At 42.3% G+C, this 21,206-nt stretch overlaps 1 protein-coding gene across 6 annotated transcripts in view; it reads right to left on the reverse strand.

The window, feature by feature from the left end:
• Nucleotides 1-21,206, reverse strand: part of LOC123499464 (arp2/3 complex-activating protein rickA-like) — a 59,242-nt gene that overhangs the window by 28,713 nt on the left and 9,323 nt on the right. For 2 of the 6 annotated variants that reach the window (XM_045247468.1, XM_045247464.1), the window contains exon 2: nt 2,207-2,442. The exons of 1 other annotated variant lie outside the window; for it this stretch is intronic. In XM_045247468.1, coding sequence (XP_045103403.1) covers nt 2,207-2,348 — 142 coding nt within the window. In that variant the 5' untranslated portion in view covers nt 2,349-2,442. Of the gene's footprint in view, nt 1-2,206; nt 2,443-19,784; nt 19,913-21,206 lie in introns of those variants that run through there. 3 more of the 6 variants (XM_045247465.1, XM_045247467.1, XM_045247466.1) reach the window with 3 other exon arrangements.

Here is a 21,206-nt window from a genome sequence, read left to right on the forward strand (position 1 = left end):
CACGCACACATACACACACACACACACACACACACACACACACACACACACACACACACACACACACACACACACGGCACGCAATGAATTAGAGTGCATTTTCCGTCCTGCACCTGAAAGTGGGTTACATAAATCGAGGAAGCAGGAAAGACGCACACGAATTTGGAGAAGAGAAAGCGAAGGAGACTGAGAAGACGAACGAAAAAGAACAAAAAACGATAAACAAAAAACCGGAGGAGAAAAAGACCATGAAGAAGAAGAAGAAAAAAAAAAAAACAGCAGCAAGGGATACATGGGTGAGTCACGGGGCATTCCCGAAATCGTATCCTTGCTAAAACCACGATAAGACAACCCCGCCACCCACCCATCCTCTTATCTAATGATGTACCGAGAGGGCGGAGCGAGGAGGAGGAAGAAAGAGGAGGAGGAGGAGGGGGGTACGAGTTCTTTGGGGTCGAGTGGGGCTTGAGGGGGCTGAGATGGGGATAAATGGGAATAAATGGGGAAGCTCTCTCTCTCTCTCTCTCTCTCTCTCTCTCTCTCTCTCTCTCTCTCTCTCTCTCTCTCTAAACCACACATTTGTTCAGTCTTATTCTGTTTAACCCTTTCTTCCTGTCTTATCCTTTTTTCTATCTTGTCTGTCTCTTCCTTCCTCTTCCTTCTTCCTTCTTTATTCTTTATCGTGATCTCATTTCTGTTCAATCCCATTCTGTCTATTCCTTTCTTTCCGTCGTCTTGCTTGTTCTCCCTATCTCTCCTCTCTTGACTTCTTCCTTTATTCCTCCTATCTTTCTTCTCCTCCTTCCCCTCTTCTCTCACTTCGGCTCAATTCAATTCCATTTCCTCCTCTATTCCTGTCTTCCTTCTCAATCCTTCTCCTTTACTCTCCTCCCTCCACTCTTCCTTACTATTTTCATTCCAAGCCTATACAGATTTGACTCGCCCTCCTCTCTTTCTCTCCCCCTCTTTCTCTCCCTTTAAATTTCTTCCTCTCCCCATTCTCTCCTTCTTTCCCCGCCCATGCCATTCACAGCTGCTTTCTCCCTTTCCTTCCCCTCAGGTCTGTTTCTTCCTCCTCTTGTCTCCCCTCCTCTCATCGTCTCTTCTCCCATTTGCCAACGGGTCCTCCTCCTTCTCTAGTCTCCCTCTCTCCTCACCACAGCCTTATCTCACCACAGGACGCCCTCCGTGACTTAGCAGATACGGAGTTCAGGGGCTGAGGATAATTACGTGACCAAATGTGTAACTGATAAGGAAGAAATGGTGAGAAATCTAATGAAATGGAGAGAAAGACACGTGAGTAAGAGACGACACACACACACACACACACACACACACACACACACACACACACACACACACACACACACACACACAAACTTGTCCCCTCTTTTATACATACAAGTACACACACAAACTTCCAACCCTTTTTCACACACACACACACACACACACACACACTCTTCTCTGATACTAAAAATAAGACAGGGCCAGGAATAGCCAGCGGTGATGGTGATAGACAACAACAAAGACACGAGTGAGGGTTCATAATCAGAGGAGCTTGACTTTCTGTGTGAGTGTGTGAGAGGAAGATAAAGAAAGAAAGACAGCTCGGATTTCAGAGAGAGAGAGAGAGAGAGAGAGAGAGAGAGAGAGAGAGAGAGAGAGAGAGAGAGAGAGAGAGAGAGAGGCCTTTGAATCTTAGTAGTATCGGTAATCGAAGTCCCTCACATTGCTTGCCCGTAAGACGATACTGTATTATGCTTTCCTCCTCATCCTCCTTCTCTTCTTCCTCCTTCTCCTTCTCCTCCTTCTTCTCATCCTCCTCCCCTCAGCACTCCCGCTTTCTCTCTTCCTGCTTCATCTTCTCATCCCACACCTGCTGTCATCAACACCATTGTCGATAGCAATGACAGTAACAACAATAACAATAGCAACAACAATGACAATAACAACAAACATTGCCACCAGAATTGTTGCCTGCTGTTCCTGTGTGCTTCTGCTTCCCTCATCAACACGGACAGAACTAGTACTACTACTACTACTACTACTACTACTACTACTACTACTACTACTGCTGCTGCTGCTGCTGCTGCTGCTGCTGCTGCCATAACAACACTAGCTCAATACAAATCAATACAAATGCAGTTACACACTTACACACACACACACACACACACACACACACACACACACACACACACACCTTTCTGGGCCAGCTTCATGACCGTCTTTCTCTTCTCTATTTCCTGCAGGTACAGTTCTTTGTAGTCCCCGTCGTCGGCAGCCTCTTCCCCATTTTCTTTAGAGGCAGGAGGAGGCGCCGCTGGTCCCCCGTTCTCCGTCATGGTGTCTGCCGCGGCGTCAGAAAGTTAGTGGGTATTGTAGGTCGTCAGTCCCTCAGTTCCTCAAGCGCGTGTCATGACTCCTTTGTCGGCGCTGCTGCAGGAGGAAGAGCAAGAAGCGAGGATTATATGAGATTTAAGGTGAATGTGAAAGTAATAAGGGAGGATTAAGACAGAAGACAGACAGACAGAGGGACGGACGGGCAGATAACCAGCCTAGCAACCTCGTAGTGTGGGTGATAACCGGTATACGTGACATACACACACGCGAGTACACACACACACACACACACACACACACACACACACACACACACACACGACAAAGGAGGTGATTATGTGCAAACTATGTACATATATACAAGGACAAGTAAACTATGATGATCTGGTATTCAAAAGGCGGAACATTAGGAGCGAATGATCATCTAACATTTAAATGGCTTAAGATAATTCGGCATTTAAAAGGCGATTCGCTGCTTAAAACACGGAACATTACGAGGTAGTCCTAACTTAGCATTTTAAAAACACGTCTGGTAGTTTGGTATTTAAAAAAAATATACGGCATTTAAAAAGTTAATCTGATGTTAAACTGAAAAACAAAATAATAATAATAATAATAATACTTGATTCACTTCTATGAAAACACGACCACATTGAGCTCGCACACACACACACACACACACACACACACACACACACACACACACACACACACACACACACACACACACGGTCCGTTAGCTCAGTGGTCCTCTGGCTCACAAGCCAGAGGACCGGGGTTCGATTCCCCGGCCGGGTGGAGATATTTGGGTGTGTCTCCTTTCACGTGTAGCCCCTGTTCACCTAGCAGTGAGTAGGTACGGGATGTAAATCGAGGAGTTGTGACCTTGTTGTCCCGGTGTGTGGTGTGTGCCTGGTCTCAGGCCTATCCGAAGATCGGAAATAATGAGCTCTGAGCTCGCTCCGTAGGGTAACGTCTGGCTGTCTCGTCAGATATTGCAGCAGATCAAACAGTGAAACAGTGAAACACACACACACACACACACACACACACACACACACACACACACACACACACACACACACACACACACACACTGTAGTACCACACGCGAAACACACCTAAAGACAGTACTAAGAACAATAACAACAACAATACACACTCCAGTCATACTTTAAGGTACTGTATGGCTTCAAAATACGGGTTTGCGGAGCTCATTTGTTCCCTCTCTACCTCTCACCCTCACACACACACACACACACACACACACACACCTCCCTACCACTCCCAACCCTAACTATGTAATCCACGCCTTCCCCCACATGCCAAACCCTCAACTCAACTCCTACTCCCTCCTCTCCCTTCACCCTCATGCCTGCAAATCTCGCTACACAAGTCACCGCCGCCGCCCACAGCCCCACACCACTCATCTCTTCCACTTTCACCTTCATAGGGCGCAGGTCAGGTAAGGTAAGTAGTGGCCAGGTAATGATTTTTTGTATTAATTTGCTTACGTGTATTGTTTGATGTTTGATTATTTGTTTTCTCTATGTCTCTCTGTCTCTCTGTCTCTCTCTGTTCTTGTTAGGTTTATTTGATAGGATGCCTTTGTTTTATCATTCACTTTTGCTATATAGTGAGGTATTTCTCTTTTTTTTTTTCGTCTATTTAGTGTTAGTGACAGAGTACAATGCTGTTAATCTTGGTGTAGCTGTGAACTTTTCTCTATCTGTTTGGAAATGAACGTGTTACTTTTTCATTTTAATACTTTGGTTAGTGAGAGTAAGTACGCATTTTTACTCTGTTGATCTAGGCTGAGTTGGCTTTATGGAGTGCTTTGTTTTCATCTAGGTTTAATTATGTTTTTTTCTTTATCTTTGTTTTATTAATGGGAGTTATTTTTATTTTGTGTAGTGCAGTAATGAGATACTTTTTTTTATTTTGTCTAGAGCACCTTTTTGTTTCCATGTGTTTTATAGTTTGTGTGTCTCAGTGTTAAGACTCGCATCGTTATAAATTTCTGTTTAATCCCTTCAGTACTGGGACGCATTTTTACCTTGAGTTTGGGTATGATTACACGATTTTATTCACATTAGGAAGGGGCTGTGTGTAGATGTCAGAAGATCTATGTCCGGAACTTTCACTATTTTTAATCCCCACATAAGTTTCTGAAGCTGTATAAAATCAGTAAATAGTAAAAAAGAATGAATACGAAAACGCGTCATAGCACTGAAAGGGTTAATGTCTCCTGTTTCAACCCTTCTCTTGTCTCCTGTCTTTCGTTGTTCCTTCACTTGAGTCCATCATCTAACCATACCAGTGACTTTACTTGAAATACTCTTTTTAATTTTTTTTTTTTTATCATCTATATTCTATCCATCCATCTTTTCTTCTCGTTCATCTAAAATGCAATAATATGAACTGATGAGAGGAAAACAATGAAGAAATACATAAAGACTTACCTAATAAAAGAAATAAAAACTATGAAAAAAAAAAACATTCACGAGACAAATGGTGGTATTTTTTTTTCGTTTTTTTTTCAGACAAGTGTATATAATTTCTATTGCGTGGTATTTGTACAGTCTTATCCGTCTGTCTCCTGTCTTCTTGGCTCTTTATCTTGAACGACTTACTTTTGTCTTCTTCTCTTTGCTTCGCTCTATCTAAACCTACTTAATATTATCTATCTGTCTCCACTCCCTTCCATACTGCCTTCCTTTAAAACCTCTTCAGACTTACCCTTCACATACATCTAATATATTCACTTCCCGTGTTTGCTTTCATATTCTATAGCCAATACTGTGCTTACCGATTGCCTTCCACTTCTTTCTACTGTCTCCCCTTAAAAATCCACATCGTCTTCTCTTTCTCTCTTCAGACTTAGGTCCGTATTCAGAAATGCTTTGCTCTCTCGCCACGACTGTTTTCCAAGGCTACAGAGATGATTGGCTGGGTTTTCAAGAACGCTTCCCAAGTTAATAATGTAAAAGTTTTGTCACTCTGCCTCTAGAACCGTAAGAATACCTTAAAAAAACTAGTGTTAATTTAGAAAAACCCTCGTAAAATAGTGGAGGTGAAGCACATAAATGTTTAAGAATACGAGCCTTATTCTTCTCGTAGGTCTAATATATTGACTCTCCATGTTCTTTATTCTAATCCTGTACTTGCTGCGTGTCTTCCTTTTTCCTCTCTACTTTGCTCTCTAAGAATTCACGAAGTCTTTCTCTACTTTCTCCTCTAAAAAATAAAAAATAAATAAATAATCTGACTTTTTTTTTATCTATCTTTACTCGAACGTTTTTCTTTTTTTTTTATCTTCCATTTCCTATGTCCCTTATTCTCTATCATTATCTCGGCGGGTGCGTTGATATTTCCTCGCCGCCAGTTTCTCTCTAATCAGTCTTACCACCACTTTTTATCAGGCATATATCCTCCCTTCTCACCGACGATCACGTCCTCAACGCTTCTCTATCTACACCAACCCTGCCCTTCGCTCACTGAAGCCCCACGACGCAGCCTCTCCTCCCATCCCTCTCCCCTACGCCAACTCAACTCTCATTCTCTTACTCCGGTATCGCAAATCTTGTAGTAGGACTGGAAGTGGTAGAAGTGAGAGTACGTAGTGTAGAAGTAGTAGTAGTGATAGTAGTAGTAGTAGGAGAAGGAGGAGGAGGAGGAGGAGGAGGAGGAGGAGGAGGAGGAGGAGGAGGAGGAGGAGGAGGAGTAGTAGTAGTAGTAGTAGTAGTAGTAGTAGTAGTAGTAGTGGTGGTGGTATCTCACTGACATTCTAATAAAAAAGTCAAAAGAAATAGAGAACATGAGAAGAAAAAAAAAATGAAGAAATTGTAGTTTTGTCCAAATTGCTACATCAACATTAAAAGAAAAAAAAATAAATAAATAAGTAAAAGTAAAAATAAACCACAACAAAATAATCTGAACATTACAAATAATTACAAAGATTACATAAAAAAGAAAACACATAATAAGTTTGTCCTAATGAACTCAATGTAAAAAGAAAAAAAGGAAATAAATAACTTGTATACGAGCATATGTTCTTATTAAATGCAAACTCGTTCTCTCTCTCTCTCTCTCTCTCTCTCTCTCTCTCTCTCTCTTAATGTCATTTCCCGAGGCAAAAAGTGGGCAGGGCAACAAGGTGACCACAATAACTACTCGTGCTTGTCTGAGTTCCTTGTGTTCTACGGAGGACAAGTGAACGTTATATTTGCCATTGCTTGTATGAAACGAGGATTTTTTTTATGTTCTTAGCGTAGGAATGCGAGGAGGTAAACGGGAGTAAGAACAGGGAGGAAGAGGAAGAGGAGAAGGAGGAGGAGGAGGTGGAGAAGGAAAACAGGAACGAGAAACACAAGGACAAGATGATGATGCTTGGTGTGATGATGATGATGATGATGATGATAATGATGACAATGACGATAATGATAACAGCTACAATACAAACATTATCACTATCTTTTCTTAACATATTCATTATTTCTTGCTGAAGTTATGCATTCTTTTCATAGTTCACTCATCCATCCACTCCCCAATCATCCCCCCACACACACACACAACTTAATAATTATTGCAACACGCATTTAAACTTCTTGGTAAGGATAAAGGAACACACTACACTACAAACGAACTATATACGCATCAGCTTAAAGGAGAGAGAGAGAGAGAGAGAGAGAGAGAGAGAGAGAGAGAGAGAGAGAGAGAGAGAGAGAGAGAGAGAGAGAGAGAGAGAGAGAGAGAGAGAGAGAGAGAGAGAGAGAGAGAGCAGTAGTCGCTAACGCTTCTAGCAAGAAAGGTTGACCAGGGTGAAGGAAACAAGTTAAAGGTGTAAGGCGCTGCAAATGAACGCCAGGTGGACCCAAGGCGCACAGGTAACACTACTGGTAATATGAGGACAGGTGAGTGTGTTCGTGACCTGCCGCGGCCTGACCTGACCTGACCTGAGCTGGGCTGTCCTGACATTATGATGATGACATTGCGTGGACACAACGAAAGGGAAAGGCAACCTGTGTTTTATTCTTTCGTATTTGTGCACTGCTTATGTTTATGTAAGAGGGGAAATCTGGCTAAGGGCAACAAAAACCACTACAGAAAACGGCCCACTCAGATGCCAGTCCACGAGCAGGTTTGAGAGAGGCTCAGGTGAAGATATATACAGTATATAACTATGGGTACATGTGTGTATGTAAGTTAAGTGTGTGTGTGTGTATATATATATATATATATATATATATATATATATATATATATATATATATATATATATATATATATATATATATATATTGAATTTTCTAAGTTGGATCAAAGTGTGTATGCTAATGTACATATATTCATGGCTTAAAGATATATTTTATTACGTAATACATTTGAAAACTCTTCAATTGGTGAAACATTTGCGTTTATTTCTCTTCTCAATGCAACTGCTCAGGTCTGTATAAAAGCTTTTCTCTCTCTCTCTCTCTCTCTCTCTCTCTCTCTCTCTCTCTCTCTCTCTCTCTCTCTCTCAATGATCGATGCGTCGCCGAGAGCTGGTCACGAACGCACAAAATAGACTGAAGGTCATGCTATCACACACACACACACACACACACACACTTCCTGTTCTGTTCTGTATGTATGGTGTAAATGCACAAGTTGTTGCGAACACACATCTAGTGTAGACGTAAATATGAGAGAGAGAGAGAGAGAGAGAGAGAGAGAGAGAGAGAGAGAGAGAGAGAGAGAGAGAGAGAGAGAGAGAGAGAGAGAGAGAGAGAGAGAGAGAGAGAGAGAGAGAGAGAGAGAGAGAGTGCAATTTATCGTCACTAGTTAAAACATCATTTGTCACCAGAAATAGACAAAAAAACTCCTATAAAAACCCGTATAACTTAAAAACTACCCTAGAACCTTTAAAACGCAGTGCTGTGGCACGGAAGTGTTCCAGAATACGACCCTATTACCGTGTTGTTTGTTAGTCACCTCAATCAATTCCCCGGCGCCACGAGCACCACGAACATCCTCGGGGCGTGTCGAAATGAACAAAACCTCGACATCCACCTGACGGAAACACTGACAGAGGAGGAGGAGGAGGAGGAGGAGTAGCGGTGATGAGTCTGGCGCAAAGAACAGATGAGGGGAAAGATGATGATGAAGAGCAGGAGGAGGTGGAGTGTGGTAGCCAAAGACAATGACAGGAAGGAAGCATGGCGGAAGAGTGATGAAGGTGGAGAAGAGGACCGAAGAGAGAGATAAAGGAGACGAAAGAAGATGGATGAAAGAAAACAAGAAGATGAGGTAGAATGACAGGAAGCAGGCAAGGAGGCGGGGGCGGAAAGGAGACGAGGGAAGAAGAACGTGGAAGTGAGCAAGATGATGAGGATGGATGACAGGAAGGAAGCTGGAGAAAAAGAAAAAAAAGATGAGGAAAGAGAAAATAAAGAATAAAAATGAAAGAACCGCGAGAAAAAAGAGGGAAGAAAACAAAGAATACAAATGAACAAGAAAGAAAAGGAAAGAAGAGGTAGAGGAGGAAAGAAAAAAATTGAAAGCGAAGACAAAAAACAGAAAAGAGAAACATGAAGACGACGCGGAAGAGAACGAATAAGAGGGAAAGAGAGAGGAGGAGGAGGAGAAGGAAGAAGAGGAGGAGAAACTCGAGGAAGAGGCACATTGAGAAGCTAAAAAGGAACATAAGAGGATGTTTAATCTAGCAAGCACCTCACGCCACACACAGCCAGCACATACAGGCGGCGCGGCAGAGCTGTGTGTGTGTGTGTGTGTGTGTGTGTGTGTGTGTGTGTGTGTGTGTGTGTGTGTGTTTCACTGTTTGATCTGCTGCAGTCTCTGACGAGACAGCCAGACGTTACCCTACGGAACGAGCTCAGAGCTCATTATTTCCGATCTTCGGATAGGTCTGAGACCAGGCACACACCACACACCGGGACAACAAGGTCACAACTCCTCGATTTACATCCCGTACCTACTCACTGCTAGGTGAACAGGGGCTACACGTGAAAGGAGAGACACCCAAATATCTCCACCCGGCCGGGGAATCGAACCCCGGTCCTCTGGCTTGTGAAGCCAGCGCTCTAACCACTGAGCTACCGGGCGTGTGTGTGTGTGTGTGTGTGTGTGTGTGTGTGTGTGTGTGTGTGTGTGTGTGTGTGTGTGTGTGTTGCTAGTGCAAGAAAAAAGTGTGTTACATGGAAATCAACAATTATACAAACGAGAGAGAGAGAGAGAGAGAGAGAGAGAGAGAGAGAGAGAGAGAGAGAGAGAGAGAGAGAGAGAGAGAGAGAGAGAGAGAGAGAGAGAGAGAGAGAACTAATCAGATATCTAACTAAAAAAAATCATACCGGGAAAAAAAATACGAGCTTTCATCTATATAATTAGGATGAAACGAAGCGAGATAAGAGAAAAAACGGGATAAAAAAAATCACATACACGGAAGTCAAAAAAAAAAAAAACGTACGATAATGAACTGATAAGAAGAAAACATTGAAGAAATACATCAACATTTACATGAAAAATATAAAACGTTGGAAAAATAAAATGCAAAAAAAAAAAAGATAAAAATAAAAACATGGCAAGAGAAAAAATAATAAACAATTACGACAAACTGATGTGAGAGGAAAAACAATAAAAGAAAGAGGAAAGGAAAATAACACATGACCATCCACTAAATATAAAGAAACGCAAACAAAGCAACAAGAAAAAAAAGAAAACATTCACAAAACTTAATAAAAAGATGAGTCACAACACACGCAACTTCCCAGTAACAACAGAGAGAGAGAGAGAGAGAGAGAGAGAGAGAGAGAGAGAGAGAGAGAGAGAGAGAGAGAGAGAGAGAGAGAGAGAGAGAGATGAGAGGAAGAAGATGAGTGGGGTGAGACCTGACGTAGCGTGTGTGTGTGTGTGTGTGTGTGTGTGTGTGTGTGTGTGTGTGTGTGTGTGTGTGTGTGTGTGTGTGTGTGTGGGGAGGCCCGTGTATGCAATACTCAAGAGGAAGATGCCTATGCTGGAACACGGCACAGTATACTACACTATACACTTCACTACACTTCCCTCCCTCCCTCTACCCTTCACTCCATTGCTGCTCCTACGGGCAACTCTCTGCTCTATCTATCCTTTCCTTTCTACACTTCCTTTACATCTATCCGTCTATCTACACCTCCTTGTCCTGTCCGTGTCCGCGCCCTCTACACTTGCTAGCTTCGTTATTACACCTCTATGTATTTCTCTTTTATGTCTGCGCTCTCTCTCTCTCTCTCTCTCCACCTGTTTCATAAATTCCTCTTAATCCGCCACTACTACAAGACCCTTCTATGCACTTATCCACTCTCTGCTGCACTTATCCAACGCTACTTAGTCTCTGTACACCTATTTTAACCTCCTTCGCACCTGTGTCTTATCTTCTACACCTATTACACACGCTATCTATCCAAACTTGTTCTATATGTCCCCTTCCACACCTGCCCAACGTGTTCTTGCTATTTACACTTGCTTTATTTTCCCTTCTATGGCTGCCACTACCCTTACACTTCTACCCCCGTCCACCCAACGTCCTCTCTCACCTCCCACATCCCCGGCTATTACCTCCGGAAGTCGCCTCGCTCGTGAACACGCTACATCTACGTTTTTCACCATTTTTATCTGTCTCTCTTATTTTATTCATGTTATTTAGGATGGTGACGCGCCCTCCAAGCAGGATCGCTCCCCGCCCTTTCCGGAAACGTCTATTTTTGATCTGGCCTGGTCATGGTCCTGCGCTGGCACTCGAGCACTTCCTTCCTCTCTTTCCAGTGACAGGGGTACAGCCTCGTCATTTTTTTTCCCTGTAGATTTTTTGCTCGTTTTCTTCCTTTCTTTATTTTGTCGTGTTATTTATTGTCTTTTCTGTTTATTAATTACATGTTCTTTTTTTTCTTCTTTTTGTCGTGTTTCTTTTTCTTTCTTTTTTCTTTTTTGTTTAGTTTATTTTATTTTGTGAGGTAAAGCTACGAGTATACTAGACGTTATTTTCTTCCTTTTATATGTTTGTTTTTATTCTTTTCCTTCCTTTCTTTATTTTTTGTCGTGTTATTTAGCATATGTTTTATAATATTATTTCTTTCTTTCTTCTTTTACCAGTGTTTTTTTTTCCTTTTTTTTTTTTTTTTTCCTAATTTTACGAGCTAAAGATACAAGTATACTAGACACAGGGAGATAATGACTATAAGCTTGCTCTCCGCGTGCGAGATGTTAACCTCTTCAGTACTGGAACGCATTTTACCTTAAGCTTTGGGCGTGATTAGACGATTTCATTTACATTAGGAAGGGTCTATGAAGGTCAAAATATTAATGGCCAGAGTCTTCACTATTTCAATCCCCACATAAGTTTCTGAAGCTGCATAAAATCGCCAAATAGTAACCAGAATGAATTCGGAAACACGTCATGGTAGTGAAGGGGTTGAAAACTGACCGGGGAGTGAGCGCTGTGACTTGTGGCTTGTCTAGATTTGACTTGTTGTTTGGTTCTTGGTACAGTGGTTCGTTTCCTTTACTTCACTTATTGGTTTCCTCAAAAAATTAACTTAGGGGAATTGATGGTGTGGTTAGTTGCTGTGTATACTTTACTTGTTACTGCTTGTTCCTCTTGTTGCTTCAGAAAAGATGATAGGGGTTAGTACAGTGGTTTGTTGTTTGTTATATCTTACTTGTTGACTTGTTGCTACCGATACATATTCTCTCAGTGTACAGAAAACAGGATAACACTGGCATCAAACATTCCTGTCTCTCTCTCTCTCTCTCTCTCTCTCTCTCTCTCTCTCTCTCTCTCTCTCTCTCTCTCTCTCTCTCTCTCTATCTATCTATCTATCTATCTATCTATCTATTTAACTGTCTGTCTATCTATTTCTCTCTCCCTACCTTGTTTGTGTAGCTCTTACCTCTAACTAACTTCCAACTTCCCTCTTCTGACTAATTTCTTTCCTCTTTACCTCCTCCTTACTTCGTCTTAACTCTTAACGAACTTTTTTTTTTTATTCTTAACTCCAACTTCCTTTCTTCTTATTAACTCCGGCATTCTTTCTCTTAAGTCTTCCTCTTAGTCCCAAGCAAGCTCACTCATCCTCCCTTGTAACGCCAGCTTCCTTTTTTTTTTTAACTCTATTCGCATTCCTTATTTTGAACTCCAGCCTTCTTCCTTCTTTCTCATTCCAAACTCATTCCTTCTTAACTCCTCCTCCTCCTCCTCCTCCTCCTCCTCCTCCTAACCTCCACCCTCCTTCCCTCTGAACTTCAACCTCGTCCTCCTTCAAACTTCACCTTCCTTCTCTCTCTGAACTTAACCTCTTTCCTCTCGACGCAACCTGATTTCTCCTAAGCCGAAACTCCTCCCCCCCCCTCTTCCCGCCCCACTTAAGTCTTTCCGCAGGAGCTAATACAGGGATTGTATATAATTAGGTAAAAAAAAAAATAACAGCATGAGTCACCCCAGAAAAGGCCCCTGACCACATCCTAGCCCAGAGTGAGTCCCCTGCACCGCCGTCCTTTGTGCCTCCACCACCACACCCACCGCAATCTGAGGGACGTGAGTAATCGCATTCATCTCTCTCCAATAACTGCTTTTCAAATGACCCACCAACGTGACTTACTCGTGTCTCCACTGCCCGCCGCAAGATTACGTGGTCTCCTCACGACCTGCATCCAACCTCGCGATCGAAAACCACAACTGAGCTTCGCCTAAAGGAGCTGCATTCTCTATTTTGTCACCACCCCCACACACCACGGCGCCTCCATCTAGTCTAACCTCACTTAACCTATCCATTCTATCAGTGATCACCTTAAGCTCCACCTAACCTAACCATTTTCTTCCATTAATGATCACCAACACGATCCCTTCATCTAATCTAACCTAACCTGACCTAGCCCACGCACCTCCACCTGGCCTAACCTTATCCTAATCTAATCCTTCCACGGCGCTTCCCCAACGAGTCTCACTAATGTCTGACGTCAATGTATAAGGATGTCTCTCATCATTCATTTCGATGGGTATGGATATCCGTCTCCTCATCCTGCTCCCCTTCCTTCTCCTTGTCCGCTTCCATGGTACAGTGACAAATGCAATGGTGAAGCAGTGGTGAGGCTCGGGGCTGAAGGAAACGTGCATGAATGAGCTGGAGTGTTTTTGATGAGGTTTTGAAGCAGTCGCAAAGTATGATTGAGTTGGGTTTAGGTTTGGGTTGGGTTTGATTGGGCTGGGTTTGAATTGGATTGGGTTGGGTTGGGTTGGATTGGGTTAAGTTGGGATGGATTGGATTTAGGGTTGGATTAGTTTGGGTTGATTTTGGGTTAGGTTGCAGTGGTGAGGGTTGGGAGTTAAATGAGTCGTGAGGTGATGACTGTTGCTTAGGTTGCTTCTCAAACGAACATACAAACGAACGTCAGACTCCTCAGCGCAGCCCAATAAGCCTGTCGCCAAACACTAGAAACTCCCTCAGAGTCCTCATTTGGTAGCCAACACTCAGCTAGCAGGGAGGGAGGGCGCCCATAACCTGCTTTTCCCTCTGAAGTAAGTCTCCCACTCATTCCCTCACACCGAGACACTTCAGTATAATCGATGTCACCTTACACTAATGCTTCCTTACTTTATTCATGGCAAATCTTTCCCTACATTCTCATTTTCTTCACGTCAGTGCAATACATCGCCAAAACATGTAATACACACACACCAGACATAACAAAAACAACAATAACTCCTCGGTAACTCCTCCCCCAATACCACCCCCTATACCCCACCCAGCAACACGGCCTGGTCGGGGTGTTGGACGCGTGCCTCGCAACACACACACAACTCCCCGCCTCTCCCTCTTCAGTAACATCATTAGAGGAAGGGGTGGAGGGTTCAGACAGCCCCCTCGCCGCCCCTTCCGCCTGTCTCAATTACCCCCTTCTAGGAAAGACGGAAAGGGGTGCGTGATTCCTCCACTCCCCCAACGCCTCCACGCTGACCAACGAGAGGGGCTGGGAGGGGCGGGGAGCACGAGGGGCACGGGCGGGCGGGCGGCGTGTAACATAACACAACCAAAATTACCGCACGGAGCATCGCGGGCAACACAAGTACCCGGGTCTCCTCTTTCGTCCGGGGCTTTCGGCAGCAACAGAAGCGGCGGTGGCTAACCTCTCAAGTGTCCTGGAACCATTAATGTCCTTTTTGGCCACGACCACCGACCGTGCGCGGGGTACATGCACGCCGCTGGCCTGCTGAACTCGTGACCGCTATCGTGCCCCGTGGCGTAAGCTGCGCGCCTCACCTCACCGCAGGATAAATATTTACAAAACTGTGCTGTGGCGGCCTCTTATCTCCCCGCCGTCCCGCCGCCGTGGTGCAATGTGTCCACAGTGTTTTCCAACCAAACCACAGATTGTTACACTGGGACTTGTAAACTAGGAGAGGCGTAACATGAGACCCGCCCCGCGCAGCCTTGACCGCGAGCATCAGATGCAGCAGTGCCTTGACCCCGCAGGGAAATAATAAACACCGCGACGCTCTTCCTTGCTGGCGCCTGGCATGGATTGTCGGGAGGCGACAGCGGCGGCGGTGGCGGCGGAGGTAGTAGTACATTCTGAGATACCCGGATGAGAAGGCTGAAGCTAAGCACACATCACACACACACACACACACACACACACACACACACACACACACACACACACACACAGACTCATTGTCCAGCACTGCCACAACCACATCCGTACATTCAGGTTTCCAGTGGTCCTTACAAACACCGACCAGGCGCCGTGTGAGTGCAGGGCCGAGTCTATATATACATCACTTCAGGGCAACACACACCAGGTCACTAAACCCAATACATGCTCCAAGAACCCTGAGAGTTGTCACAGTACTGGAGCCTCGTGAAATGCCTGACTGACGTAACTCTTTGAATGCTGAGGCCCCATTTATCTTTTATTTCACTACCCCTCAGTAATTTTACCAAACCAAAATTAAACTACATATATCCTTTTTAAAGCAATTCATTCACCTTTTACGCTGTTATATTTCAAAACTACATTTCCACGAGGAACACAAACAAAAAACAGCAGCAGTGCTAAGTTTAAAAATTGTAGTATACTTTTTCACAAGACAATCTTATCAAACTCAACAGAAGCCGTAACAGTGGAGGGGTTAATGCCCCGTCACAAAGGGGCCATAGGGAGCCGCGCACCTGCACCTCAGGATAACCAGTGCAGGAACATCACGCCTCGGATATCGAGTTCAGCATTGGGTGAAACCTGGTGAGGTGGTTGAGAAATGATTACCTCTCTGTCTTTCCCCAATGTGTCTATTAAGCAACACCACTGTGAGTCACGCTGCTCAGACCTTAATTAATACTTTCTTTCACGTCTTCTCTGTCCACCTTCCCAATGCAGGGGTTAAGCGGCATTCTCAATCTCTTATCCCTATATCGTTTTTCAAGGGGCAGGTTTCAAGACGGTTCACGATGTAGTTTTGAATTTGCTTTCGTAAATTCCTGTTAACGAACCAGTACTTTTATTCCACTTTTTGTTGTCTCTGACCAGACTTTTTTCACACATACAAGTAAAAAAAAAAAAAAGATATAAACAAAAAAATAAATGAATGAATAAACAAAATAAAAGAATAAAACAGATGAATAGATACATGATTAAAAAAAAAAAAAAACTAATGACAATAATAATAATGATACTACTAATAATAATGGTCAAAACACAGGTCGACAGTTCCTAAGGCTTAACAAACACAACGACAAAATAAAAGAGAACAAAGCACGTATAAAATCTCGCCGTTGAATAAAACCCAGAAAATATTTACATGAAGTGAAAGCTCAAGACTTCTTTGTGCCTTTTTTCATGGATACACTTTTTGCAAAGGCTTACAATATACTGGGAGAGAGAGAGAGAGAGAGAGAGAGAGAGAGAGAGAGAGAGAGAGAGAGAGAGAGAGAGAGAGAGAGAGATTAATATACATCCAACTATAGTGAAAATATAACATGGCTTTTGTTTATTACCGAGGATTGCTGTTCATTACGTAAACAAGGGAAAGAAAGAAAGAAAGAGGGAAAAAATATAAGGAAATCCGAATACCGCTGATGAAGAGGCTGGAAATTAATACTCACACTGAAAAGTCAACACTCATTCTTAAGCTACCGAAAAGACATTATTGGAAAGAAAAAGGATACACAATGAGAATAAAGTGAGGAGAAAGGAAAAACAAAAGGAATCTCACTATCACTGATGAATAAAAAAGGTAGAATATTCACATTTATCTCCGGAGAAAACTTTAAACACTTCCTATTTGTAAGCTCCTGGAAAAAACACTGGATTACGATACACTGGGAGAAAAGAAACGAACAGAGAGAGAGAGAGAGAGAGAGAGAGAGAGAGAGAGAGAGAGAGAGAGAGAGAGAGAGAGAGAGAGAGAGAGAGAGAAAAGACGAAGAAATTTTAGTAACACTGATGAATGAGACTCAAAAAAAAGCAGAGAAGAAAAATAAGAAAAAAAAACGAAAAAATTCTAGTAATACTGGTGAATAAGATTGAGAAGAGAGAAAAGAGAAAAAAAAAAGACAAAGAAATTCTAGTAACGCTAATGAATATGAGACTGAACATTACTATCTAACTATAGAGGAAAAACCCAACACCGTTTAACACTACTGATGAAGGGGGAGGGAGAGGAGAGAGGGCGGGAGAGGGGGAGAGGGGATGGGTAATGCATGATGAAGAAACACTAGGAAAGAAAGAGAACAGTAAAGGACAAAGAAACACAGGCAGCATGATCTGATAAGCCAGGGAACGACACGTGAAATGTGGTTATGAGACGAGTAACATCCATCACTAACATCCTGTACACGCTTTAGTCATTCCTTCAGCCATACATCCTCTGACCTGCTGAACATCACTGACTGGCTCCTCACACAACCTGAAGAGCCCCAGCAGAGCAGAAGAATGACGAGTGAGAGCAAACGGTCGCTAATAAGTCCAAAAATATCGGGTCTAAGCTTGATAAACTTTTAAGAGTATACAAGGAAATTGTCTGCAAAAGAGTGGTAGAGTGTATTTCGATATATAGCTTGACAATCGAAAGGTTCTAAGCAGATCAGAGGAATGAAGACTGAGGGCAAATGCTTAAGGGATAGGGCAAGGAATTATGAGTTTAAGTTTGATATAAGTTAGATTTAAACACAAAATGGCAAGAAACTGGTTGACAAAATAGAGAAATAGATGAATGGAATAAACTCAGTAATCCGGTTGTTAGTGCCGAGTCAATAAGGAACCTTCACATTTACAAAAAGTTATAATTTAGAAGATACATACGAAGGAGTTGTAGGTGAATAGCATAGAGTCAGTAATCAGATTGTTAGAGCTGAATCAATATGAGGCTTAAGAAGATCAGACAACTTTGTAAATGAGAACTGTAGGTGCAAAATACGAAGGCACGTTTTAGACAAGAACCACAGCGTGTATACTTGATGACTTCTTATAACTTCCCTTCTTTTTTAACAGCTTAATGAATACGAGACACGTTACTTGGCTCCTGACCATGACTGTCCTTGCCGTGTGACTCATCTTTCTTTAACGTCTTACCACCTACGAGCGAAAAATGTTGCCGGGGAGTGACGTTGAGTAAAACAAGATCCTCACGTCGGCAGGTACAGCGTCAGGACACGTGTGGGGCGAGTCACGCAGCTCGTGTGGACTGTGTTAGGTGTTGCGGTGTGTTCGTGTAGTAGATTTCATTTCTTATCGTTTTTTTGTGGGAGCAAGGGGTTGGCGGGGAAGGGAGGGGGAGGTGAGCGCACAATGAAATAAAAAAATAAACCACTGAATTCTATGTTGAGTTACAAAATTAATTTTTAATATTTGTGTTGTGGTGCTTTTGTGCAGCTGAAAATACTCCTATCGCTCCTTATCTTTCTTGTGGCGGCGTGGGAGGAAAGAGGGGGATGAAAGTATGATAACACTAAAAACTATCCATTTCTAAGCAAAGTTACAAAATGAGTGTAATATTTGTGTTGCGGTGCGTTTGTGTAGCAGAAAATACTGTTATCATCTCTTATCTTTTTGTGGGGGCGCGGGAGAGAAGGGGGAGTAATAAGAGTATGATAACACTAAAAACTATTCAATTCTAAGCCGAGTTACAAAAAATAATGTACTATTTTGTGTTGTGGTGCGTTTGTGTGGCTGAAAACACTATCACCCTTTATCTTTATTTGGGGGGCGCGGGAGAGGCGTGAGGATGGATGGGCGCATGATGACACTAAAAACTGTTGAATTCTAAGCTGAATTACAAAATCCATGTGTAATATTTGTGTTTTGGTGCGTTTGTATACCTGAAAACACGTATCTCGACCTTTATATTTACCTCTGTGTTGTGTATGGGGAGAGGTTAAGGGAGGGAGCGGTAAACAACAGAAAATGACATGAAAAACTTTGATTCTGTACAAGTTGTCCAGTGTTCGATGTTATGGCTTGTCTGTGTATTCTTATCAATTGTTATCTTTTTATAGTGCGTTGTGGGGAAAGGACGTATATTGGCAATGAAGAAAACTTGAATTCTATACCACGCAACACATTGACAGTATTATTGTGCTCTGGTGAGATTCTATATACTTGCAAATGATCCTATTAGTCATTTATCTTTTGCTGTGTTTTGTGAAGATAGTAAGGGAAGAGACGTACAGTGACACTACAAACTTAAATATTAGGTTGTTTCAAAATAACATGGTAATATTGTATCATGTTGTGTCTGTGTATCTGATAACTCTCCTATCAGCTTTATCTTTTATTGGAAGGGTCAAGCAAAATTAAACTTCAAACTCGTAACTGGATCATCATTTATCTACTCAAGGGGAAATTATAAAGCTACCATTGACTGTAATGAGAGTTTCGAGGGATCTGCACAACTATAAACACTCTTGCCACACCCTTAATGTATATCAGGATGGGGAAAGATACAGGATTACAATTAACAACTCTGTAACTGAATCATCAATCCTATCAAGACTCGAAGCTAATGAATCTGTAAAATGTGTTATGAGTTACCGTGCGTTTAATAAAAAAAAAAAAAGTATAGTAGTAGTAGTAGTAGTAGTAGTAGTAGTAGTAGTAGTAGTAGTAGTAGTAGTAGTAGTAGTAGTAGTAGTAGTAGTAGTAGTAATAATAATAATAATAATAATAATAATAATAATAATAACAATAATGAATAAAAAAAAACATTATCAGCCCTTAGCGTTTTAGGACGACTATCTGAACCATCACCCCAGTCGCACTTCACTTCGAGGAAACGTAAGGATCAATCATTCACTATGCCATACCACGAATCCCTGACCACAAATACACAAATACACCCACCACCTTTCCCTCGAGGACCCAAAACTGTCTACAGCACTGAAAAATGAAGCACCAGGTTACTTAAGACTCACCCTAACGAGACGGGAAGTGATAGGAGACACGATAACAGCTGATAGGGAGTACCAGCCAGCAGCCTCACTACCTCCATCATGTGTGACTCTGACTATTTACTCCACGAACTCAAAGGACACGTGTGACTTGGCCTGGTTCTCGTCCCGTGGGTCTAATCCGTTGGTACGGTTCGGATCATGAATCGAATCACTTATGTAGTTTTTTATCTTTTTTTTTTCTTATTTATTTAGCTTGTTTTCTTATGTTTAAATGTTCTTCTTCAGTCTTAACGTTTTCATTTCCATTTCCCTTCAATCTTGATATTTTCGTTGTTGATGTTTTCCTTTAATCTCAATCTTTTCATTCATGTTTCCCTTAATTACCAATCTGCAACTTTTAAGACATTTTCCTTTTTTTGTATCATAGTCTCTTAAATAACTCTGGTGCCTTTAAAACGACAAAATCAAGATCATAATTATCTTTCCTTTCTGTGTAGCCATGCGAAAAACTTGAGTGTTCTGCTGATACTCTGTTCTCATGTTTTGTAGAGACGGGAAACACTAAACATATTGGAGCTGGATGTCACAGGTAACACGACTTTCGATCCTCGGTTGAGTGGCGTCTGTGTCCATGAGCACCTCCTGGGTCTTGCAAGTAACGGCGGATGAGAAGCAATATTCTGACTCACAGCTTCATTAGGGTACAAGTTACAGACATAAGTTTCTCTCACGATGTCATTAGTTAAAGAGTTAAGTGTTAAATGGATGGATTTTCTGCCATTTATTTTCTATATCCCACGAAGTATAAAGCAATGAATATTTAGTGTTGATAAATGTTCATATAATGAACTGATAAATATTTTCTTTGTTTTTACAATCACGTTTTTCATTCAAACCTTCTGTAAACGCAAATGAGTTTAAGAAATTATCAGCTCATCTCCTATACAGGCAATACTTTTCTTATCTTTTCTTATTTTTAGTCATCATTCCAAATTAAAGTTTCCGTAATGTATCTAAAAATGGATCAGTTTCAGATCTAGCCAGCCACTCTTTCCTTTATGCTCCTCTTAACGTGAAGAAGTAAAGGTTTCAACGCTTAGTCAGGTATTAACACCGCAAGAAAGGATTGAGATTATGTATTACAGCGGGACGGGCAAGGCTGTGTGGCTGTGAGGGTGACGGGTGATGGCTGATGGCTGATGGCTGATGTAAAACGAGGTGAGGACGAGTAAAGTGCTGTGAGGGTCGAGTGTAGGAAGGGATGAGGGCGTGCAGTGGGTGGTGTTGTTAGGTGTGTGTCGGTGCTGAGTGAGGAGCGAATGTCATAAGGTAAGGAGGTGTTGTGCAAGGGGCGTGAGCGTTGCGTGGGACCTAAGAGTTGCTGGTTGTGGGTGTCAAATGAAGTATAGTGAAGGGTGTAAGTATCGTGAGGGAAGAAATGCA

Source organism: Portunus trituberculatus, chromosome 50 (assembly GCF_017591435.1).
Source record: "Portunus trituberculatus isolate SZX2019 chromosome 50, ASM1759143v1, whole genome shotgun sequence".
In the NCBI taxonomy this organism is placed as follows: Eukaryota; Metazoa; Arthropoda; class Malacostraca; order Decapoda; family Portunidae; genus Portunus; species Portunus trituberculatus.